Source organism: Ceratotherium simum, chromosome 34, assembly GCF_057802395.1.
Source record: "Ceratotherium simum simum isolate JZ-2026a chromosome 34, ASM5780239v1, whole genome shotgun sequence".
NCBI classification, from domain to species: Eukaryota; Metazoa; Chordata; class Mammalia; order Perissodactyla; family Rhinocerotidae; genus Ceratotherium; species Ceratotherium simum.
The window spans coordinates 5,405,268-5,431,734 of NC_141933.1; the positions used below are offsets into that span (position 1 = coordinate 5,405,268).

The following is a 26,467-nucleotide window of genomic DNA, read 5'->3' on the forward strand; positions in this document are numbered from 1 at the left end:
CCCGAGCCTCACCACTTCCTAGCTGCGTAACCCTTGGGCAAGGTACTTGCCCCGTGCCTGAGTTTTCTTGTCCCCCAAATGGGGATAACTGAACCCACCTGTAGAATTGTTGAGGGATAAAATGAAGTCATCTAGATAAACTGTTTAGAAGAATGACAAATAAAATAGTAGTTACTGATTTTATGACTTTTCCCTGCCTCTTGGTTCTTGTGCCCTCTACTCGCATTTCTTTTTCTAAGGACTCATTTCTTTGTTCCCTTCACATACTACCCCTTACACCCCCTTCCTAACTCCCTTCCTCTCCCCCCACCTCCCAAGGCCTTAATCATCAGGCTGAAAACAGTTCAGGGCCCATGCAAGGAACAATGTGAGCATTCTGAATAACAAGACAACCCACTGGATTCCCCTGACCATTTCATCTGTTCATAAAGGTGAGAAGAAAATAAACAGCCCCACAGCATGAGACATGCCCAGATACCCACACACGCTCCAGCAAAGCAAACTCCAAGGGGCAAGGGAACTGAGTGCAGGCTGGGCTTGGAACGCACATGCAGACTAATTCACCCTGGTACTGCAGGCTAAGACGTTCCTCCTCTCTGGGCCTGTTTCCTTTTCTGTACACTGACAGGACTGAATAATTGATAACTCAGACCCCTTACTCCTTCTAGAATCAACATGCTGTGGTTCTGGGGTGAATATACAATTTCTCTTCTTCAGTTATCCTGTGGACATTAGACCCACCATCTCATTTTGCTGGCTCCTTTGAGCCCTTGAGCCCAAGAGTCAAGTCTGGTTTTATAAACCTGGTATGTGGCCAAAGACAACTTTCAGATCTAGAAAACTAAGCATCAGATTGAAGCTTAAACAAGAACAAAATGACCAGCCCACAGACTGTGCACCCTGGTCCTCTCTGCACCCACCTTCCGGCTGCACTGCCAGTGCAGCAACACTGGGAGTCAGAGGGTCCATCGGTTCAGTGCTGGTTTCCATTTCCACTGGAGAATTACTCCTTAAAGAATCTTTTGTACTTTTAGAAAAGAGAAAATTCAGATGTGAGCAGTGGGAAATAGCTCTCAGTTAACATTATTCACAAAGAACCTTTGAAAACCAGTTCTGGTTCCACTGGGGAGACACATCAGCAGTTGAGTACAGACTCCAATGACACACGGATCTAAGCGTGGACGGCTGCTTGAAGTGGTAGACGAGTGACAGAGGTAAACATTCTGCTAAATCAGCAGGGCAGTAATGCAGGGACTTCTTAGAGGCTTCTAGACAGGTTCAAAATCCCCCCAGCCTCTCTTGCTCAACATAATCACCAAGCTCCCAGGGCTAGGACGGCAGTAGCATACACTGTACGGTACCAATTGTATCTACAGTGCCATTTTTACAAAAATCCTTACTTACCTTTAGCCAAACTGCCCAGAGGGCCCGGCTCTCTTAATGACATTTAATGAGAAAACATGACCTGTGCACAAGGGGTAAAGGGAAGCAAGCTGCTTCAATCGTATCCTCAAGTAACCAAGGGCCCTTATCCTCCAGTTATGAAAAGAGAGAAAAGCAAGAGGTAAAGACTTGACTGTCCTGCACTGGAGAAGAGGTGGTGAAACAGTTCATAATATCGTGGAGATATTTTCCACCAACCTCCCCTTTACCTCTGAGTAACAGCTTACTGCTATAAAGCAACCTGGGTTCTAGCCTCCTTTGTGGTCTGTCTAGGACGGTAACCGCTAGCTTGTAACAATTTGTCTTGCTGTCTTTTCCATTACTAGTGACTGTTTAAAAATATCACTTGTTAGAGCAGGAAAGCAACAAAGTTGTTCAAAAGGAGTGACGGAGATTGATTTTTTCAGTAGACAAAACCATGTTTAGCAAATCAAACTAAGCTTAATGGGACATGAAATCCACGGTTAATACTCAAATGCTGCCATATTATTCAGGAAAATTACAAAATGACAGGTTGCTGTCATCAAGAATAATACAAATAACAAGACTGACAGCCACACCTGTCACACCCCTGAATTTACCGCACTAGACTAACTACAAGTGAAATACGAGTTCATATTATCTATTCAATTCCAGAGACGGTTTGCATTTTTCTGTAATGCTCCACACAGAGATGCCTGTCAGGAGTTCCTTGGCTTCCCCTCCTTCCTTTCTCCTCAATCCTGTCCTGACAGCTTGGTGGGGTCAGGAAAAAGCTCTCAGGGAGGCCAGCTTCGTGGGCATCCTGCAATCAGCTCCCCGGCCTGTCTTCACTGGCTCCTTGGTTCACCGTCCACTCCCTTTCCCAGTTCATCCCGGATGAAAGGAAGGAGGATGGTGACTCCTCTTCTTGTACCTCACAGCTGTGTCAGTATCTCCCCCATGTCAATTTCTAATTTTGTTTAAGACACTATATTCAACTTGGAAGTAAATCAGGGTGACCAGGAGTGTCAACAGCACGCACACACCACACTGGTTCTCCTGTGGAAAGGCTCAGAGAGCAGACACACGTCTGCTCACCTCAGGGAAGACGTGAACTCTGAGAAGGAAGCCCAGCCCGTCTCTTTGGTTGGCATTGGCTCCTCTGTGCTCCAGACGTCAGACCCCACCGAGTCTAAGGGAGCACCGTGGGTTGTCTCCATGGGGACATCAAAATTGGCCGACCAGTTGGGTGCTAAAAAGAGGAGAGGAATTCCGTTTTGAGAATACTTCAGTAGTTTAATGTAACACAAGATATTTTTCAAAAACAGATTTGCAATGATAAAAAAGACCGGAGTCGTGGGGAAAAAGATGTTCTAATATGCTATTGCTACCGTAGGAATGGCACAGTCACTCAGAGGGCAATTTGACAACATCTATCCTGTTATAAAACTGGATGTTTCCTTTGCTCTCTTAGCAATTCCCATTTCTAAGATTTTTTTCCCAATACAACCATCACACAAGGATGCAAAGCTACATATAAAAGAATATGTTAATGTTAATTTCTTAGTTTTGACAAATGTACCAAGGTTATATTAACATGGGGAGGAAGACGGGTGAAGGGTATACAGCCACTCCCTGTATATTATTTGCAACTTTCCTGTAAATCTAAAATTACTCCAAAATAAAAAGTTTATTAAAGAACAAAAAAAAGTACGTTGGCTATTTACTTGCAGTAAACTAGAAACACCCTTAACGCTCGCTCCCCAATCCACATCTGGCCCACTTCATACTTTAAATGGCTTCCCTGCAGTCTGCTGTTGTTAGCACAAACAGGAAGCCTTCCTGTGACATAATGGGAAATACATATTTGGTCTCCGCACAACCCCCAACCCTGGGAATCTCTCAAGCATTAAGTTTCTTCTTGCATGCTAATGAGATGACTGGTGGCTGGGGCTCCAGGAGAGCCTCAGGATGGGGGCTGGCTGCCAGGGGATCCATCACAGGATTAGAGGTTGGAACTTTCAGCCCCACTCTCACCCCATCTTCTCCTCCCCCAATCTTCGAGGAAGGCAGAGGAGCTGGAAGTTGAGTTAACCACTAATGGCCAATGATTGAATCAGTCATGCCTGCTTAATGAGGCCTCCGAACTGCAGGGGTTCAGAGCTTCTGGGTTGTGAGTAGAGGGTGGTGCATCACAAACTCCCTGGGGACGGAAGCTCCTGTGCTCAGGACCCTTCTGGATCTTGTCCTAGTTCTCTCTTCACCTGACTCTTCACCTGTATCCTTCAAAATATCCTTTGCAATAAATTGGTAATAGCAAGTAAAGCGCTTCTCCAAATTCCATGAGCTGTTCTAGCAAATAATGGAACCCAAAGAGGTCGTGGGAATTCCTAATTTACAGCCAGTTGGTTAGACGTTCCGGAGGCCGGGACTTGTGATTGGTATCTGAAGTAGCGGGCAGTCTTGTGGGACTGAGCCCCTAACCTTCGGGGTCTGACTCTAACTCCAGGTTGATAGTGTCTGAATTGAACTGTAGGACACCTAGCTGGTGTCTGAGAATTGGTCTGTGTGGGAAAACCCACACATCTGGGGTCAGATGCGAAGTTTTGACACTAGAGAGGAAAGAGTCTTTCTTACTTACTTTCTAAGTCCTGCAGACACAAGACTGACTTTAGAGGTCAGAGTGGCAGGGTCTGCCAGGCGCACGCTACTTCCTGTCTGTGGGGCCCTCTCACCATGCTGCCTGCCGGCCAAGTGTGCATCTACCCTGCAGGTCTCTGTTTAAATGTCACTTCCTCAGAGATGTGTCCCTTCAGACGAAATTAGGTCTGTTTATTTGCCCTCATCGCACACCATGCTTTTCTTCACAGTACTTATGCTGAATCCCCAAACGCTTGTTGGGGACAAGTTGGGTGTGGGAACCACTGTTCTCTATCAGGGATATTTTCTATCACAGTTGGGACCCTCCAGGCTGTAGGCTAGGGAATCTGCTAGCTATTTGGGGGATTATCGTAGAAAGAAAGGACTGAGAAATCCCTGTGTGTAACAGAAATGTTACCGTTTGTTAAACAGAGACCTTACTGTGACTTGGGGCAAGTCAACTTAACTTCCCCAAGCCTGGGTTTCCTCATCTGTTCAATTCAGATAGGGACTGTCTACTTCGAGAGGTTCTGCAGAGGAGGACATGAGGGCCTGCACTGGCAGGTACTGAATTTGCGTGTGTTCCTCACCTCTTGCCCTTCAATCTGTGGAGTGTGGCAGGGCTCCACTGATACCAAAGAGGGATGATACCAGAATGTTTGAAAACCTCCCCCGACTCAGAAAAGTCAACTTGACAGATACCTTGCCTGCCCACCACATGCAAAGCTCTGGAATCATTCCACCCAAATCGAAGTTCCACTTTATAATGAAATTAGGCTACATTAAAATGACTATCCCAGTTGTTATCACTCTGGGATATTCTTCCCCAGATCAGCTCCCCAGAATCAGTCTAACATTAGAAACTCTTTTAAAACAGTCCAGAAAACCTCTGAGAGAAGCCATAGAGATTGGTGGGGACAGCAGAGGCTCTCAACGTCAGAGGATGGGGCAGCCCAGAGCCCTGGGAGAAGAGCATCTCTCGCCCTGACTTCTGGAGATGTGGCAATTCGAAGGAGGTCTTTCCCAAGGAGCAGAGGCCGGAGGGCTGAGACCTGCCAGGCTGCACTTAGTGGGAATAAGGGCGAATGTGACCTTCCTCCAGGATGCCCTGTCTCTCCCTGTCCCTAGACCGAGTTCTACAGTCACAAGGAGAGTGGCATGCAGTAAGTCATACCAAGTGTGCAGTCTCCCTCAAGTCACTTATCACCCACCTAGCTACCCCAAAGAACCAGATTCCAGAATATTATTCAGCATTAAAAAAAGAAGGAAATCCTATCACATGCTACAACGTGCAGGAACCTTAAGGACATTATGCTAAGTGAAATAAGCCAGTCACAAAAAGACAAATACTCTGATTCCACTTAGAAACAGAAGGTAGAATGGTGGGTGCCAGGGACTGGGGAGGGGGTATGGAGAGCTGTTGTTCAGTGGGTATAGCTTCAGTTTTGCAAGATGAAAAAGTTCTAGAGATCTGTTGCACAACAATGTGAATATACTTAATGCTACTGAACTGTACACTTGAAAACAAACACAAAGACGCACATTCTAGAGCCAAAACGTCAGGGCCTGTCTTCTCTCTCCTTCCCCCTGCTGCCTGGCCCCTGTCCTCATCAGCCCTCCTCATGTCTTACGTGTAACAGGGAGGGTCTTAACGATGTTCCTGTCTCCAGCGTGGGCTTTCTAATCCAGCTTTCACACTGTTGCCATGAGTGATCGTCTTGAAACAGAGTCAATGACGTTCTTCTTAGTAAAGTCTTCAGGAGGAGGATTACAGCCTTCAGAATAAAATCTTGTTCTGGCCTCCGGCCTTATATCCCATATTAAACAGCTGTGGATCTCTGTGCCCCCATATTAGTTCTTTTCTCTGTCAAACTGACTGTCCCATCCCTCCTTGTCCTTCAGTATCACGTTCTCCGGGAGGCCGCTGCAGATGCCCGGATGAGCTGGCTCTCCCCCTGCAGCTCCCCCAGCACTCTGTTCTCATTACACTGTGCTGTCCATCTCCCCATTTCCTGAGCAGACTTTAAGCTCCTGGAGGCAGTCTGCCCCAGCACCTGGCACACAGTGGGAACTTGACAAAAGTTGATGTGAACTGCATTACAGAGAGAAAAGCCCATCTCTTCCTCCTCAAGAGGGCGAGCTGGGAAAGGAACGAGAGGACACAGGATAAATCTGTTTTCTTCTGTGGCTCTCAGTTTCAGATCTGTTAACATGTAGGGATTTGCTAGATTACTGCTAAGGTCCCAGGCAGCTCTGAGGTCACGACAAGGTCGACCCCGACCCCTGGAGCTGGGTTTCAGCCTCTAGAACTGTGTACATAAAGGTCTTCCTGAGGAACAGGCAGCACTGTCAGCCTTGAGGAAAGCCCCAATATCAATCCATATGGCTCAGTCACATAAAAATCTGTCTGAACTTTCAGAAGTTAACAGTATTTTTTTTTAAATTTATTTATTTATTTTTTTTTTGTGAGGAGATCAGCCCTGTGCTAACATCTGCCAATCCTCCCTTTTTTTTTTTGCTGAGGAAGACTGGCCCTGGGCTAACATTCATGCCCATCTTCCTCTACTTTATATGGGACACCGCCACAGCATGGCCTGACAAGCAGTGCCTCGGTGCACGCCCGGGATCCGAACCTGTGAACCCTGGGCCGCCGCAGCGGATTGCGTGCACTTAACCGCTTGCACCACTGGGCTGGCCCAGAAGTTAACAGTATTTTTAAAAGGCCAGCCAATGTAAGTCTTCTTAGCAAGTAGCAGGACATAAACAAGCACTTAGCTGGGCAAGTTTTGGGTTAACAAAATTCATAAATAAACTCTGAGGAACCCATCTGAAATCATTTAAGCTTCAAGGTGTTCCCTCCAGTTTAGTGCATTCATGATTGTACAAATCACAGTATTTTCTCATCTTTCCACAATCCGTGGTCTCTCCCCTTCTGCTATGGCATCCAGTCTCTGAAGCCCGACTCACACGGGCTGTCCACACAGCAGGGCAACACCCTATCATCAGAGGTCTACCTTGCTCCTTCCCTCAGGCCTTGTCCTTGAAACCTAAACCTCCAAGGGGACTCAACAACAATATGTGTTTCAACTTAACTATTCCTTCAGAAGTCATCTCAGATGCTGCAGACCAGTTTGCCTATTTTTAAAATACTTATTTTCAACACACAGCAACTACTATGGAAGAATAAAGCAACTTACGTTCATTCAAGTCTACCTCCATTTTATCCTCTGTGTTGGCACTACTGGATTCGAACAAGTCTTGTTTTGCTCCATCTTCTTCTTCTGAGTCTGTACTTTCCTCACTGTCTGTACTGCCCGAGCTAAGGGAAAAAAGGACCAAAATGTTTAATGCCGCATATCAGCCACCAGCTAAATCTAGAAAATTCTAAAGGTCATCCAACAACAAAAAAATCTTACTGCACTTCAACTGGATCCTATCTGCCTGGCTGTCATCTTGTTAAGACTTTGCTTGTGAGTGTGCTGCCTGATGCTACTCGAGGCCGCCAGCTGCTCTACCACTTGGCCTTTGTGTCGACGCAGATCACACTGAGCCCGCCTTCTGACTGTGTAGGGATCTCGCAGTGTGGACGTGCACTTCCCTGAGGACCAAGCATGCTGAGCTTCTTTTCACCTGTTTATTTGCCAATCACATATTTTCTTCGCTAAAGTGTCTTTTCACATCTTCATTGCATTTAAAAAACTGGGTTATTGGGGGCCAGCCCGGTGGCGTAGTGGTTGAGTTCACATGCTCTGCTTTGGCAGCCCAGGGTTCACAGGTTCGGATGCCAAGCGCGGACCTAAGCACTGCTTATCAAGCCACGCTGTGGCGGCGTCCCACATATAAAGTAGAGGAAGATGGGCACAGACATTAGCCCAGGGCCAGTCTTCCTCAGGAAAAAGAGGAGGATTGGCAATGGATGTTAGCTCAGGGCTAATCCTCCTCACCAAAAAAAAAAAATTGGGTTATTGCCTTATGTCTTATTACAGAGTTTTTCATAGACTCCACATAGAAGTCCTTTATCAGATATATGATTTGCAAAGATTTTCTCCTAGTGTATACTTTGTCCTTTTGTTCTCTTAATAGTGTCTTTTGAAGAGTATAATTGTTTAATTTTGATGAAATTTAACATCAAAATTTTTCTTTCACATGTAGTGCTTTTGGTGTTGTATCTTAGAAATCTTTGCCTAACCCAAGGTCACAAAGATTTTCTAATATAAGTTTTATAGTTTTATGTTTTACATTTAGGTCTAATATTCATTTTGAGTTAATGTGTATATATGGTAAGAAATACGGATTGAGTTCATTTTTTTGCATATAGATGTCCATCTGTTCCAGCACAATTTGTTCAAAAGACTATCCCTCCACTGAATTGCTTTTGCACCTCCATCAAAAATCAATGTTTATACCTATTTCTGGGCTCTCTATTCTATCCCCCTGACCTATTCCCCTTCTTAATCATCACACTATCATAATTACTGTATCCTGAAATCAGATAGTATTAGTCCTCCAATTCTGTCCTTTATGAAAGTTTTGCCTATTCTAAATCCTTTGCGTTTTCATATGAATTTAAGGATCAACTTGTCAATAGCTACCAAAAACCTGTTACAATTTTGTTTGGGATTGCACTGAATCCAGATCAATCTGGGGAGAAATGGCATCTTAACAATGTTGAGTCCTCCACTTCATAAACATTTATCAAGTGTTGATTTCTCTCAGCTGTTTTGTAATTTTCAGTGTACAGGTACTGTACATCTTTTGTCAGATTTACCCCTACATATTTAATATTTTGACGCTACTATGAATAATACTGTTTAGTAATTTTGATTCCAATTATTTGTTGCGGTATGTAGAAATACAATTATATTGATCTTGTGTTGTGCAATTTTGCTAAACTCACATAATTATCTTTTTATAGATTCCAACAAATTTTCTAAATTGACAGCTATGTTGTCTGTGAACAAACCCAGTTTTACTTTTTCCTTTCCAATCTAGATGCTTTTATTTCTTCTTCCTGACTTATTGCACTGGCTAGAACCTCCAGCACAATATTGAAAAGCAGTGGTGAGAGCAGACATCCTAGTCTTGCTCCTGATCCTAGCTGGAAATCGGTCTTTTATCATTAAGTATAATGCTAACTGTAGAAGTTTTAATCAGGTTGAAGAAATTCCCTTCTATCTCCAATTTGCTGAGAATTCTTATCAGAAATAGATGCTGGATTCAAGCTACATGCTTACTGATTTTTCAAACGTTAAACCAACTCTGTCTTCTTAGAATAAACCTTGCTTGGTCATGATGTATTATTGTTGCATTTATTCGCTAAAAATTTTAAAGGGGTTTTTGCATCTACGTGCATGAGAATAATTGGTCACTTTTATTTTCTTGTAATGTTAGCTTTTGGTACCAGGTTACACTGATGTGGCCTCATAGAATGAGATGGGTACTATTCCCACCTTTTCAATTTTCTGGAAGCTTTTGTATAGAACTGGCATAATTTCTTCCTGAAATGTCTGGCAGAATTCACCAGACACACCATCCAGGCCTGGAGTTTTTTTGTGTGTATGTGGGATGTTATAAACTACAATTTCAACTTCTGTAATAGATACAGGACTATTCAGGCTATCTTTTTTTGCTTACCTTTGGTAGTCTGTGTCTTTCAAAGACCATCCAAGCAGTCAGAGTTACTGGCATAGAGCTGTTCATAATATTCCCTTGTTATCTTGTTAGTATCTGCAGAGCCTGTAGTGATGCCAGCTCTCTCACTCCTGATAGTAGTAATTTGTATTTTCCTTCCCTTGACCATTTTATCTGGAGGTATCAATTTTATTAATCTTCTCAAAGAACAGCTTTCGATTACAATGATTTGTACTGTTTTTCTGTTTTGCATTTCATTCTAGTTTCTTACGGTGGAAGCTGTGGTCACTGACCTGAGATTTTTTGTTTAAACGAGCAGTGTATTAGTGCTGAAAATGATCCCTGAAGTACTGTTTTAGCTGCATCCTCCAAATTCTGATATACTGTGCTTTCATTTTCTTTCAATTCAAAATACTGTGTAATTTCCCCTTTGACGACTTCTTTAACTCATGTGTCACTTCGTTTCCACATATTTGGAAGATTTCTAAAGATCTTTCTGTTACTGATTTCTAATTTAATTCCACTGGGGTCAGAGAACATACTCTGTATGACCTGAAACCTTTGGAATTTATTGAGACTTGCTTTATGGCCCAAATATGGTCTCTCTTGGTAAATATTTCACATATACTTGAAAAGAATGAGGATTCTGCTGTTGTTGGGTGGATTGCCTTATAAATGTCCAGTAGAGTCAAGTTAGGTGATAGTATTAAATGTTCTATATCTTTACTAATTTCTGCCTACTGTTTCATCAATTACTGAGAGAAGACTGTTCAAATATCTGATTATAACTGTGATTTGTCTACTTCTGTTTGCAGTTCTATCAGTTTTTGTTCCATGTATCTTGAAGCTCTGTTATTAGTTATGTAGACATTCAGAATTGTTATGTCCTCTTTTTTGTTTTTGTTGTTTTGCTGAGGAAAACTGTCCCTGAACTAACATCTGTGCCCATCTTCCTCTATTTTGTATGTGGGACGCTGCCACAGCATGGCTTCATGAGCAGTGTGTAGGTCTGCACCCGGGATCTGAACCCATAAACTCTGGGCCACCAAAGTGGAGTGCACAAACTTAACCACTATGCCACCAGGCCAACCCCATTATGACCCTTTCTTTATTCCTTTTCTTTGAAATCTACTTTAATATTAACATAGACCCTCTACTTTTTCTTTTAACCTGTTTGTGTCTCTATATTTAAATTATTTCTCATAGGCAGCATAAGTTTGACCTTATTTTTAATCCAATCTGACAATCTGTGTTTTAATTGTGGTTTTTGGATCATGTATTTAATATTATTTAAATGATCACTGATGTGGTTGTTTATAGGTTTAATACTATCATCTTGCTATAGTCTTCTGTTCCTCCCAGTTGCCTTTTATTCTTTTGCCTTCTTTTAGATTTTTTATGATTTAATATCCTTTGTTGGCTTATTAACTCTAACTCTTGGTTTTATTTAGTGGTTGTTTTAGGGTTTACAGTATACATCTTTAACTTATCACAGTCTATTTCAAGTGATATCATAGCCAAAAACTGGAAACAACCCAAATGTCCATCAACAGATAAAGATAATAAACTAATTGTAGTATATCCACTCAATGGATCACTACTCAACAAGAAAGAGGAATGAACTATTATTACATTACACAACATGGATAACTCTCAAAATAATTATGCTGAGTGAAAGAAGCTAGACAAAGAAGCATAGAATGTGTGGTTTCATTTATAGAAAACTCTAGAAAACACAAATCATTCTAGAGGAAGAGAAAGCAGATGGGGGGAATGTACTACAAAAGGGCAAGGGGAAACTTGCAGGTGATGGATAAGTCCATGATGTTGATTGGGATGATGGTTTCATGGATGCAGACATAAGTCAAAACTTACCATTTGTATAATTTAAATAAATGCAGTTTATTATATGTCAATTATACCTCAAAAGAATTGTTAAATAATAAAAAACTGCCTTCTCTCATCATCCTGTGTTCCCTCTGGGTATCAACTGTCAATTCCCCAGGACACTGTCCTCACTGCCACACTTAATTCTCTACACTCTCTACAGAGGGTGCTCTGTTAGGATGTACTGCACAGCTGTAACATGTAATGTGTAATGTCTGCCTCCAGAGGACAAATGGTAGTAGGCAATGGCCATTTAGTGAATTCCCTCAACATGAGGACCAAAGTTTCAAAGCACATGGTGACAAACAAGTTTGACTGGGGCTTTACCTTAAAAAAACAAAAACAAAACAAAAAAAAACACCACCATGAAGATATTTGTCTCTTGCTGCCTGGTCCTGGAGCTGCAGCAGCTATCTTGTGATCACAAGGTGAACAAACGCACATGCAGAAGATGACAGAGTGGGAATAAAAGAAAGAAGCTGGGGGGCCGGCCCTGTGGCTTAGCGGTTAAGTGCGTGCGCTCCGCTGCTGGCGGCCCGGGTTCGGATCCCGGGTGCGCACTGACGCACCGCTTCTCCAGCCATGCTGAGGCCGCATCCCACATACAGCAACTGGAAGGATGTGCAGCTATGACATACAACTATCTACTAGGGCTTTGGGGGAAAATAAATAAATAAAAATTATTAAAAAAAAAAAAAAAAAGAAGCTGGGTTTAATGACCTTAACAGCTCTGGATTGTGAGAGAAATACACCTTTGCTGATTTAAGCCACTGCTGGATCTTCCGTAACCTGAAGCAATAAGCACTCCTAAGAGATGAAACGTAACTGCCGGTACATGCAGAGGACAGGCGACGCTGACACACTCCATCCAGAAAAGAAATGGATGGCTAGGAGACAGGGGTGGGAGGAGTTTTACTTTTCACTGTATACTCTGTTTTCTTTGTATTGTATGCCATGGGAAAACATTACTTATTAAAAATAAATGAAATAAAAACAAAAGTTCAGCTGCTGTTCTCTTAACTATGCAGATGCTGATAATGAATACGCAGATAACAAGAACGCCCTTTGTAAAAAAGCAAATTTATTTAGGTTCGTGTAATAGGGTGACTTAAAATATTAAGGGAAAAAACAAGACTGAATTGATCCTGATGAGTATCAACTGACAGAACTCTGTCTCCCCAAGTGAGATTAACTTTCAGAAACATCTTTGCTCTCCTTGGGGACACTTTCAGTCTTTCCTAAGAAACAATACATAGCTCAGCTGCGGCTGTTATTACTGGTCAGGGAACATTCATTCAAAGCACTGTATGACTACATTGTTCAGCATGGTTTCCCATTCAGGAGATGCTGTGTCACAAGGTTTCATGAACGAGGTCTAAATACTTTCAGCATTTTCAAGTAGATCACCTTGACATGTCCATACTCCTGTCACACTGCAGACAGGAGTAGTGGCACCAACTCACATCAATGAACAAGGGCATTTCTGATCATGACAAAAGCACTGGTCTCTAGCTCACATATACCTGTTTGCAGAGGACACAACGTCTGTCTCCTAAATAACCCTTGGCTTTATGCACCGGGTATCATTACTACTGTAACAAACTCGCTCTCACCTGGATCGTCTTTGGGATTCTGGCGTAAATGCAATGTGCTTTTCCTCCCAGATATCTTCCTCATCAGAGCCTCCATCATCAAATTGCTGTATTCTTTCCTTACAACATGCTTCAAACAAGGCAATATTTCCCTAAATAAAAAAAAGAGAGAGAGAGAAAAAGAACAAATTTTAAAATCAAGTTACTTTCTCTAAAAGTTACCAATGTAAATTGCATTCTTTCATTTCCTTTAAAAAATGGTGCCTATCACATACACCAAAATAAAATGTAAACACCTAACATTAGCTTCTGTAAGTAACAAAAAGTTCCCCCTAAAAGACTGGATTCAAAATTAGCAAATGAGAAGCGGAGACTGTACTCAGGGACTCACTTTCATCCAGTAAAAGCATTATTTTAAATCCAAGTGCCTCCCTGCCTCACCCACCTAAGATGCAGTCCCAGATGTGTCCTAAGGAACATCAACCTGCATTTACTCTGCTTTTACCAGTCCAGCTAAGCAGTGAAGAGCATCAATGGTCCAGTCAATAGTTTCTACCTTATCACATCAGCTAATAAACCAGTGGTCTCTCACGCTAGTCAACATAAAAATCAAGACTGTACCCATTCAAATGACACTAATCCTATGTTATTTGCTCATTTGGCTGATTTGCTGTTTCAGAACTGCCTGGTTTCTCTCCTGGTGACATACAGCAGACATAAAAGGCAGCAGGCTGGAGTAAACTGCAGTCTTTGAAGCTCAATTCTACACTGCAATCACAAGTGACCCTGGTTTTATTAGCCCTGTCATATCTTCACCCAGGCTGGACTCACATGCAAACTCACATGCCCACAGGGGCCAGGCAGGTCATGTGAGTGGGTGAAGTAACACCAATCTAAGATGAAGGTTCCTAGAGCGCAGAGGGTCCCAGTGCACACAGCATCCATATGCAGACTCTGACAGAACCCAGTTCCCACCTCTCCATCTCTCATATGCCTGTTGCTCAGGACAGGAAACATTAATACTTACACTTTCATTTGTATTGAGAGTAAAGTTGATGTCTGATACCCGATCAAAAGAAACACTGTAAACAAAATGTAAATGTAGGAATAGTTAATTATCTATAGACTCAAAGAAACAGTATTCATGAGATTTTCCAAACTTAAAATATTTGTGCTATCATTAAAATCTTCATAAGAAAAAAAAAAACCTGCCTGCATTAAATAATATCTCCTCCCTTGGTATGAAGGAATTTATCCAGGATGAGAAGGCTGAAAGGGAAGCCTTCTGAGACATAATAAACACACCCTCAAAGCCTTTCTATCAAACACTTTTAACATCCATAGTTACAATCACGGGTCCATGGGCCATACTTATATAATCAAGAAAAAGGTTATTTGCAAAAAAGAAACAAGTCAAAACATGAAAAGTACATAAAAGCTGTCAGACACTGAGCTTTCTCTAGACACTCTCGAAATCTTACGCTATAATGTGGCATAATCAGGAAGAAAGTAGGGAGTAAAAGAATTCATAGCCCACTTAGACATAACTTTTGAGTAGGCGGGGCTATCTTATAATTCTCAAAAGATCTGTCTAATCAATCATTATTCCAATACTCAACACAAATTTTAAAGAGACTGTGGATTCCTAACTAATAACATTTATTAAGAGTCCAGACAGGCAAATGCTGAGATGCCACATGGGGAACCTGCAGGTTCCAGTGTGACTGCTCCTAGGGTACAGACACAAACACTGCATGCAGAGTCTTTGCTCTTTTTGGATGTAAATGAGCCAATTCTTAGGGCAGCTGACAGCCTTCAACTCCTGTTCTGTTTACAGTGGAGATTATGGCACAATTAGTGTGCTGAAAAAAAAACTTCTCACATGCTATAAACAAACTACAGCCTCCACTGGCTGTAGTTCAACAAACTATTGAGTATCTATGGCTAGCAAGGAACCGTAACAGATACTGGATGTTCATGAGCATTATCAGGGAAGCCTCTGTGAGAGGAGCCATCCAATAGTCAAAACTCTGTTCTCAATGAGCTATAATACCCCTCTTGTAAACATTTTATTTATAAATATCTCATTTCCCAAGGTCAGATGCTAGACCATTTGTTTTCATTTCTGTGGATCCCCTATACACCTTCTATTCATTAATTCCGTACAGTACCGATAATTCCCACTTCTGTGCTCCTCTTACCCTGACTACAGAATGAGTGCTCTGACTGCCTGGTTCTGGCAAAAAAACCTAACTTTACCTAGAGAAGAGAAGACACGTAGGGCGGGGCTGCTCCAGCCATAATAAAATACCCCTGTGTGTGCTGTCAATGAAATGAACCATGCTTGCTCAAACCAGTTAACTGATCGGGATGAACTACTTTAGATAACGCTGTCTCACACTAAAACCCAAAAGAGTAGGACAATGCCTTCAGTTCCTAAACCTCTCACACAGTAAACCTCTATGAAAGAGGCCAAGCCCAAACGCGATCCCTCTTTGTGGGGTGATGTTCTAATTCCTATGTGTCCTTTGGGCGCTTCAGGGCTGGAACTAAAGGAACACCTTAGAGGGCAGCTTTCTCCCAACTCACTAATCTGAAAGAGTTCCTAGAATCCAGGGGGATACAAAATGTCTCTCAAAGAGCAGGCGTGTACAAGACAATCATGGAAACAGGAAAACATACTCACTTGCCAATGTCATCTTGATCTGCAAACTTCTCATCGTTGAAGCCAAACTGGTCAATAAAATTGGACGTCATTTGTTGCATCTGATAATCAGAAAAGGCCTGGCAACCCCAGGACCAGTGACAGTGATATAATGATTCTAATGACATTCTACATACTATATGCCCATTTGTGTTCCAGAAACCATCTTATTTACATAGCCATAAGGCTTAAAAAGGTGGTGTGTTTTTCTAAAAGAAAAATCAAATAATTTCAGACACAATTTACCCATTAAAGGAAACGTTTGGAATTTGGTCCACAAGTCATTCTAATGCACATGTCATTGTAAGAAATGTTAAGTGACCACTCTGTCCTCTATTATGAATTATCTTTAGAGGGAGGTCTGGGTTAAGTCTAGTTCAAAGAGGTGATCAAGTGACATGTGACAGTCTGAAATTATAAGGTGTATCAGTCACCTCTGGACACAACCAACCTTATCCTAAGATCCAACAAGTGATAACCACCCACCCTCCCTCCCTCTTTGCACCTCCCCACCCCCAATCCACTACAGCACACAGCACCAGAGGAAAAATGACTAATAATCACAATCAAGATCCTACAAGACAACGTTCAGGGACTTCATTTTCTTAAAAAAAGATTTACGTCTTAGAGGCTGGGAAGAGTATAAAAGTAACTTCTATCCTACCTACCTTAGAAAGAGAATAGAAAGTTTCAAAACTGATCCAAAATCACTCTGGAAAGCCTAGAGCACTGTGAGATCTATGGAGGAGCCAATCCTGTTCCTACACCATTTCTAGAGAGCACCAGGCTCACTTGGGTATTCTTAGGTGCAAAATGGGGGAATGTTAAAACGATGTCCACAAAAATGCCGATATTCTAATTTAAAACAACAAGCAGGCCCAGGGGAGCAAGTGAAATCAGTGAATGTTCTACATGAAGATAAGCGAGTGCCACTCCTCTTTCTACCCCAAACAATAAACACAGAGACGACTAACAATGCATGTGCTGCCCTGTGCACAGAGCTATGTACAGAAGAGACAGCTCTTTCCTGCAGGTAAGCCCCATCCAAGGGGCCTGAGCAGCAGCTGGTGGCCGGAGGAAAGGCATCACTCCTGAGCCCACCTGCCGAAAGGGAGGTGGTTCTCCATTAGAGCAGAACCCACGGATTCTACCCTGCAGACATACACTGCAGAAATGCCTCTACCGTTAACTCCTGATCACTTATTCTGGTGGCAGGGAATTATGGCATGGATAATCCAAACTGCAGATAATTAAAAAATAAACCTTATATTTGGCTTTGGAAGGCATCTTTTCGTTAGGTCTGAAAAAAGCTGTATCTAGTTTACTGAGAACCTAAAACCTCATTTTTCTCTAACTCAAGATACCCACCACCCCCCCGTTCACTCTCAGACTTTCATGCTGTCCCCTTTCTCGCCCACAGAGATGATACTCTACGAGCACACGGGGGCATGAGGCCAGCCTCACAGGAGCACATCTGGCAAGGCACACCAAGCCTGAGCCATGGGAATTTGGTCGAAAGCAGAAGGGTGGAGCCAAGTTCTGGGAGGCTGGCCTGAGTTTTAGACATATGAATGGAAAATACAGTACATAGCATTCATATTCATTAAATCAAAAAGAAAGAAACCAATTCCTCTGAATTGCAGCTTTACCTTTTATAAGGTAAAATGAATGATGGAGAACTTCAAAGATGTGGTAAAGAATCATCAAGTTATTCTTGTGAGCAAGCAGCATAAGCCAGGCTCTGAATTTTATTTACAGATTAGAAATTTGGTCACACAAGGGGGAAGGTCCCTCCCAATTGTTTCATTTGATTTTTTTTTTCCTCTAATTTTTTTGTACCTCTAGAGATCACATTATGAATCTTTTGGGTGTAAAAGGGAAGAGATGTTCCCAAAAGTGTTCCTTAATTAAATGCTTCATAATACTTTAAATGCTGCAGAAACAGAATGCAAATACTAAACGTATTATAAACGTATATGTGAGAATATACACATATGTACAAACAGATATACAGATATACATATATACAACACATATTTGCATCGTCTATTTATCTATCTACCTACGAAAATATTTAGCAACTGGCAGACATAGTCACCTCCTTACACTAATGCAGAGGAAAAAGAAAACCAACCAACTGTAGTCCTCATTAGTTCTGAGTCTGTAGCTTCTAGGAAGATACAAACTAGAAAGAATTTCAGGTTTCAAATCTGATTTTTTTACTAATTATCAAGGCTTACTAAACGCACATAAGTGAAGACTGTTACTGTATTCTATTTAAAGCCATATAAAAAGTGCTTTGGACTCTGAGCAATCCAAATCTGGAAAGCATCATATGGCTGTGTAATTATTAAAAACTTTTAATTGTTTAAAACACACACACACACACACACACACACACACATACTTCCCAGAACTGTCATCCTGGCGAGAGCCAAGAACAGTTCAAGTCACTGAGAAGTGAGCCCACCACTTTCTGTACTCAGCAAATCTCTGTGGTGGTGCGCCCTGGGCAACAGAAGCTCCTAGTGCACCTCATCTGACCTGATTGCCCGGGAACAAGCCTGCGTGGAATAGGGGTGGTAGGAGGCGGTCAGATCTGTCCTCTGACTGAGCCCACCCGTGGCAGTCAGCCCTAATTCTCCAGACATGGCAAGAGGAAGACCGCTCTCTCCACACCTCTGTAAGGCTATGTAGGAGGAGGGAGAGTCAAACGCTAGAAAGGAGGAAACTGGGGGGAGGGAGTTGCCACAAAACAGGCAGGGGCACAAAGTTGTGAGGCACTCCCCAAGCCCAATACGGCCCCCAGGGGCCACGGTCAGGTCACCCTGTTAAATGAACTGCCTCGGGACTTTACCAACATGAGCCCTAACTTCAAATGGGAATGAGAACTTCAAGTTGACATACATAAACTAATATTTCAATTATAATGGAGACCAGCGAACCCGGACTTGTATTCTCAAATTAAAAAAAAAAAATTGGGGAGCATATTTCTTATTTTCAAAATGATCCATGATTGGTTCATAGTTTAAACAGGCAAAGAAAAGTTTACTGGAAGCTTGTCAATCAGAAAAGAATAATTACTTTTCCTACTTTTAGGCAAAATCTACAGGAACAGGCCTGGTGAGAGTTGTGTTACTAAGGCAGTTTTCTGACTGGGATTGCTTCATATGCATATCAGTAGCCAGTCAAACCACAAAAATGTCAGAAAATTCTCCCCAGAACAGCTATGACCCTGGAACCAGACTTCATGAGAAGTAAGGGGATCCACTTTCCAGATACCCAATGTAACCACTCCTCAATTAAATCAGTAGCCTGAAGTTCCAAGGTTATTTACAAACAGATGTTTGGGGCATTCTTTTTCTTAAAGCTCTTTCAACAGGTACAAAAATCACCGTGATAGTTTACATTTTACACCATCAAGCTTCATTATTGGTGGGGAGCAATGTATAGCATTGGGGTTCACAGCTGGTTGAGTGGACTATTTCAGTACTCTATAGGTGCTTCAATGGAGAGAAAGGCTGTTGTCAAAGTGCTTCCTGGGGCAATACCAGAGAATTTTGGGACCAAGAAAGGACTGCTTGTAGGCACGAGGGCTCACAAAAAGCCAGGGTGAGCATCCTGGGTAGCTAGTGCTCCCAAACAGTAAGGCAAAGGCCTGCTGCGCTCTCTAAGGCCCTGCTGCTCCACAGCTCCCCCTATGGGCTGGCTGCTCCCTGTCCCTAACCTCTAGAGGTTGGCTTCCAAATGACAGCAGAGTTAAGAATCAACAGAGAAGGCAGGCAAGTGCTGAAATGCTACTTCAGATGCATTTCAGTGCATTCAATGCTACACCCTAAAAATGTGAATGTTAAATTGCCTTAGTATCAAAACCAAGCAATTGCCTAGCTCAACCTACAGTGGAGTATGACAGTCTACTGGGATGCCAAAGACAGGGCCGGCATAATCCTCAGAAGCTTCATCCTGGCCCTGGTAAAAGATGAGGTTTGAAGACTGAGAAAGAAGAAGCAAAGCAATATTCAGTGCCGGGTGGGAAGAGGACTACGTTAATTCTACCGCCACACCAAAGCCACTGACACGCCAAGGCCCGGCCCTGACTAAGGACAACTTCTCCATATGAAGAGCTGATAACTTTCAAAAGGGCTTCTATTTTTAGCTCCCAAACTTGATACCCAGTTGAGACATGAAATCATCTGTCATCTCTCCAAGAACCACCAATGGATGATAAATCAGTACATTTATTTTTATATCCTGTTTTCTCCCCCATAAAGACTACAAGCAGCTGATAAATGGAGATGAATTTAGAGGCAGGAGGGTAGGGTGGCAATGACTTACTTCAACTAAAACTTAATTTAGATATCACTATAACAGACCTTAAAGATATTAGAAACATATAAGCCATTTGGCTCAGGGATATTTGTGAAAGTTACTTTTACTGACATTAAAAATGTCTTATTATTCTTACCCACAGATTTCTACTACAGGAATCTGTAAGCAACAACTAAACTACTATAAATGCATAATTTATTGTATTACATTGTATATGCATAATGAGCATATCTGAGACACTTACTATTCAGTTCACTGAAATCTGCCGAAAATCTACCTGACTCATCATTGTTATCAGTGATGTTATGTTATGAAACATTTCCTGGAAATATAATCAATATAAAACTTCCTCTCACGTACTCAACACTTTCTATTTTCAATGCTTTTGCTTAACTAATAAGTAACCCCATATTACATCCTAATGCATAATCTGACTCCAAAACTGATTCATAAATGGCAACTAGACTAAGCATTTAAAATAAAAACAAAAAGCAAAGCTTTTAGGCATGACTCACTTGCTGCAAAGAAGAATCCTGTGAGAAACCCGTTTCTTTAAAGTCAATTTCATCATCACTGGATGAATGAATATGGCAGGTTGTAACCTATATGCATAAAAATGTAAAAAACTATTTAACAGAGAAAAGTTTGACATTTGTATCAGCATTTTTATGGAAAAATCACATTTAGTTTTTCTCAATGTGTAACAACAGCAAGAACAAAGTAACAGTTAAGTTGTAAAATCCACCCAATAATTCTCAGCTACACTTCACTCAATCAGGCGGTTTGGCTTCCTGTCTTTCTGCTGCCCATTCGTGTTTCTTTCACCCATTACTAATAGCACTAGAAAACAAGTAAGAGATGCGTTACTGCATTTAAGTGATTTTGATAATTATCTCCAATTAAATGTTTACAAAGGGAAGGTAGAAGTAACGGTTCAGATGAAATATAAAAATAATTTATATGTTCCAAGCCTGAAGGGTAAAACTAATTCCTAGGGATTACTAATGAGCCACTAGAAAGGTCAGGTTTAAATATAACCATTTCACTTTAAATTCTTGCATTTTCTGCCCACTCAAGAAGAGCATTGTCCATAAGTGCTAAATATGACTTGAGTCAAAAGTCCCCTGCTCATAGAAAGACCCCAAATCTTCTGCCCCTTAAAATGTACCCCCCACCCTCAGAACTTACAACCAGCTCAAATAAACTAAGCAAAAACACAAACATGAAGTGATCACCAATTCATGGTAAGCGATTTTTATTAATTCATCCATGTTGCACAATATTAGGGGGAATGTATTAACAATTAGAAAGGAAGATATACAAATGACTAACTATAGCACTAATAACCATAATTGCTATATAGCAAGTAATAAACATGAACAGTCTGTAAAATTCTAGAAACAAGCACTATACTTTTGAGGGTAACTTACACTGTATCTTCTGAGTTATTCATTGTACTTTTTGCAGAATTGTTTTGGGCAGAGAGCACTGTCATCAGGGGAAGCCACAAGCAGCTGTTACCTGCCAACCCTTGAAGCTGTGCCTAATAGCCTGGAGTTAATAGAAACCGGCCTGGTCTACTTTGTGATGTTCCAACTTTGGTTCAAGGGGCCCAAAGTAGAATCCCAACAGGTCTGTATGTGGCATTGCTTATGAAATTCTGAATAAATCACTGCCTGAAGAAAATTAATCTCTTTTCCCTGTCTGACCATCTTTGGTAAAAACACTAAGCCCAAGTGAATAACTCAATGTTTCTAATTAATTCCCTCTCCACCCTCCCTAAGGTGTAGGTAATGCATTCACACTCTCATTTTGAGTCTGGCCTCATGAAACCAAAGGCAGGATTTGTGATCAATGAAGGGAACCTGCTTGAGTCAACTATAGCTTTAGCGAGTTAGTGGGGAAAGGTATGGGGATAGGGATGTTCCAGGAGAGCCCAGCCAGAATGCAGAAGGAAGGTGGCAGAATACTGCTTGGTCATGTCATCCTATGGGGCAACTGCGATCAAGAGCAGGTCAAGGGGTTCTACTGCAGTGGATTTAGAGGAGCTTCGGGCTACTTGGCTGGTAATCTAGTGCAAGAATCACATTAAGCCAATGTGTGTTTTAGGGGTGCAACCCCATAGTAGGACACAGAATTAGAAGACAATTCAAGGAGCAAGCTAGGTGAACTAAACAAGAGAGAACAAAAAAAGAGTAGGCTGCTCCTAGCTTGTCTTGTTGTCTAAGTTCAAACAGGATACAATGTATCCTCACTCATACTTTCAAAATAAGTATGAATGAGGGTATGTTTTTTTGCTGCAAAATAAGATTTTATCAGCTCATTAATTAAAGATGAGAAAGAAAATTACTTTTGCTGAGCAACTACTATGTGCCAGACACTGTGACCCCTTTATATATTCTCCTTAACTTGTATCCTCAAAGCAATTCTGGGAGGTAATTAAAATAATTCTTTTCTCCAAAAAGAAACTACTGTTTTAGAAAGTTATTATTAAATAATAACACAATACATGCACACCTTCGCAAATTACGTTATTGAAAGATGTGGTGATTCTGAGTCTATCCACACCATACCTGGTCTGAAATCGTTATTAATAAAATGAGCTAAAAAGACGATTTAATTTACCCACAATGAACACTTGCTAATTGGAATCCCACTAGCTCACCACACAGATGTATCCACCAGAGTCCCTGACCCAAAGTTCCAAACACACCCCTTTTGGAGGTATCTCCATCTCAGTAAATGTCACTTTCATTCTTCTTCCTCAGCTAAAATCTTAGTCATCTTATTTCTTCTGTCCCACCCACATCTGTCCACTCCACCGTCAAAGTATAACCTCAAATCCCATCACTGCTCATCAAGTCTATTACCACCTCCCTAGTGCAGGCGACACCATCATCTCTCATCGGGATTAACGCTATATGAGGCAGCTAACCAGTCTCCCTACTTCCACCTTTTGCCCCACTAAACAGCCGGCCCTCGGTATCCGCGGGCTCCCCATCCACAGACTCAACCAACCGTGGGTCGAAAGGCCTGTGATGGTTGCGTCTGTACTGAACATGTACAGACTTTTCTTGTTGTTATTCCCTCAAAAATAGTATTAACAATTATTTACATAGCATTTATATTGTATTAGGTATTATGAGTAATCTAGAGGTGATTTAAAATATACTGGAGGATGTGCATAGGTTATACGCAAATACCATGCTATTTTATATGGACTTGAGCATCTGTGGATTTCAGTATCTGCAGGGAGTACTGGAACGAATCCCCCGTGGATACCGAGGGACAATTACTGTCTATTCTCAATCCAGCAGCCATAAAGATCTTTTAAAATGTACATCCAGTCATGTTGCTTTTTAGTTCCAAACCTAAGGGCACTTCATCTCACTAAGATCAGAACCCAAGGAGCCTGCCGTGGACTAAAGCTATAGATCTGCCCTGCAGAGTCTCTCAGACCTCCCATCCCCTTCGCTCCCTCCTCGCTCTGGGACAGCACAGCAGCCTACGTGCCACCCTCTGCCCACACCGGGAACGACCCAATCTCGGGCCTCTGCACTTGCTCTGCCCCCTCACTTCCTTCGAGCCCCACACAAGTGCTCCCTTCTCAGGGAGGTTCCCTAGGCCACCAGATGTTAGACTGCACATCCGCCCCGAACGCTCCCTGACTCCCTCCCCCGGTGTTTATCCATCTCCACTGGGGCAGGGATTTGTGCCAGTCCTGTTCAGTACAATATCCTCAGTGTCTGGTACACAGCAGCCACTCAAATATTTAGTGAACTAATGAATACTAATAATCACTAAATGAGGATACAGAATCGTCACTTTAAAAAAAGTAACAAGTATATAAGAGCACTCCTGCCAAACTAGACGTATTCTAAGTAAGTACACTCTTGATGTTGCAGTGAGATGTTACCTTCTTTCATAATAAAATTTCAGTTTTATTAAGTGTTGTTTAAAAAAACAGCAAGTAAGTGTCTTCTTCTTCTTGGCTGATGAGGTTGCTAAGGAATATCATCAGCATGACTTGACCGTTAACTTCTGAGTGGAATGTGGAAGCTACAGATTCTCACTCCTCATTACTATGTGGTCCCACTGTGGACCCCAGCACCTACATGACCCAGGGCTAGTGAGAAACACACTCGCAGAGCTTCCACCCCAGCCTGCTGGATCGCCAAGCAATGCACATCCGCACAGGTGTACTACTCTACACAACCTCCACAAACTGTCTCATCAGGGATGAGAAAGACGCTCCTCCTCAGAGAGGAGGGCAGAGAATGAAACAAACTCAAGTTTCCAGTCAGTGCAAAAACATTTCCTACATTATCTAAATTTACTCTATCTAAATCCTTACCAATTTCTACAGTTTGGGGGCTTAGTCAAAACAGAGAGGTCTCTGGAAGTAACTAAAACACCAAATTTTATTCATTATAAACTCCCAACATAAAAACATAAGCAATATATGAATCTACTGTGTGCATACTTTGACAGGACGAGGTCAAAAGATTACAGTATTTCAAAGACCTCAGAGCAAGGGCATTAGCTGCCCTAGAAGTGATAGGAGCTTGGGGCGGGCACAGCTTATCCTACATAACCGAGCAAGTCCTCGGGCCCACAGCCAGTAGGATAGGTGTCTGGTGTATCATGAACAAATCCTTGCTGTGACCAGAAAAATAAGAACAGGCTAGGGCAACATAACAATGTACTGACTCGAGCATTGGTGCTGGACTACAGCTGACTCAAGTCCTATGAGTACACCTGAAATGATTCCCAGACAGGTATCCGGGCCATCCTAAAATCAACTAAGTCGAGGCAGTGTATCTAATCTAATCGATTTATTTGAGAAGGGGGCAGTGAATAAGCAATCGATCACCTAGCTGCCAATTTCAGTGGTGAATGTGCCTGAAACAAGTAGAAAGGAAATGCTTTTACCTGAACTTCACACTACATTACATGGGTGGGCACTCATTCTATATGACATTTTTGCAAGGGCAAGACCCAGTGCATTTACCAAGTTGTGTTTATAATATTCACAACAGCATATCTTCCCTGGAACATGGTACCCAACCTCACTGGGATATAGCCTGAAACATTCTTGGCAGAAAATTGAAGAGCCTGGAGGCTGCAATTAAAGTCTCCTTGGTGGCTTAAGATTAACATACAAGCATCCTTAAAAACCTGGAACATCTGTATCTCTAAAAACACTACAACGCACAATTCCCCATCAGAAGGACTTAAGACTAAATGGAGGTGGTATTTGAGTTATGGGGTATTTGGGACCAAGGAACTGAAGAGGTCTTGAGATATCAACCTGAAAGTCTCAATAGACAACAAAATTATACATCGGGGCTAACTCCACATGGGACATGAGCAATGTTAACAGGGCTCTATAAACCTGACCACTTTTGCTATATAAACCGACTTCTCTTTTATTTCGTTTTACCGTCAATTATTCAGGTAGTCCATGTATGACGGCAGAAAGTGCAACAGGCAAAGAACTAAGCTTCAACTGGAGTGATAGGTGGAGCCCATGATAATTTTTCAACACAGATGTAAATGTCTAGATGTGTCTGACTCAAAAGGGCTGCACAGTAATTTTGCACTGCAGGCCCACACTCCTCCATATAGATATACCTAACATTTACACACAGTCACAGACTAGATTACTGACAGCATCATGTAAAGTAGCTGAGTGTTATCTGAATTGCAATGAAGTCCTTCTTTGTACAGAACTGCTCAAGAGAAATCTGCTTAAGTTACCATAGATAAAGTAGTTTTTAAAAAATCCTGATAACAAGCTTAACTCAACATTTTTTACTTCTACCTTTGAAGTCGATCAAAGGATAATTTTAAAAGAAGTTTCTCAAACAAAATCAGAAATTAATATTCCTAAATATTACTTTAAAAATAAGAAATAAGACAAAAATCTCCTTAAAGGAGACCACATAGTCTGCATTCTTAACAGGGAATCATTATGCGGGCCTCTAAAATGAAATGGTTCAATTTAACAGTATGAGAAAACAATTTCACCCTAAAATAAAACTTGGATTATCCAGAATTTTAACCAATTTGATTGGGGGGAAGAAACAATCTACAGTGAGTAATACATTCATTAAAAATGACTTAGCCCTTCTTTAATGACTCAGGGCTGTCCAAGTGAATGTCAGCTTCTCTGCTGGGCTGTGACACACTGAGACACTAAGGGCCACCAGACCTATTTTAATTAAATGGCCCCACACAGCTCCTTTTTTACAGTTATCTCTTAACTTCATAATTCTTC

At 41.7% G+C, this 26,467-nt stretch overlaps 1 protein-coding gene across 8 annotated transcripts in view; it reads right to left on the minus strand.

The window, feature by feature from the left end:
- Positions 1-26,467, minus strand: part of PPP6R3 (protein phosphatase 6 regulatory subunit 3) — a 140,650-nt gene that overhangs the window by 12,479 nt on the left and 101,704 nt on the right. For 4 of the 8 annotated variants that reach the window (XM_087422524.1, XM_087422517.1, XM_087422519.1 and 1 more), the window contains 7 exons: positions 20,703-20,789; positions 15,841-15,938; positions 14,182-14,236; positions 13,176-13,306; positions 7,242-7,363; positions 2,503-2,656; positions 921-1,027 (listed from right to left, as the gene is read on the minus strand). In XM_087422524.1, coding sequence (XP_087278650.1) covers positions 921-1,027; positions 2,503-2,656; positions 7,242-7,363; positions 13,176-13,306; positions 14,182-14,236; positions 15,841-15,938; positions 20,703-20,789 — 754 coding nt within the window. The remainder of the gene's footprint in view (positions 1-920; positions 1,028-2,502; positions 2,657-7,241; positions 7,364-13,175; positions 13,307-14,181; positions 14,237-15,840; positions 15,939-20,702; positions 20,790-26,467) is intronic. The other 4 variants (XM_087422521.1, XM_087422520.1, XM_087422523.1 and 1 more) reach the window with 4 other exon arrangements.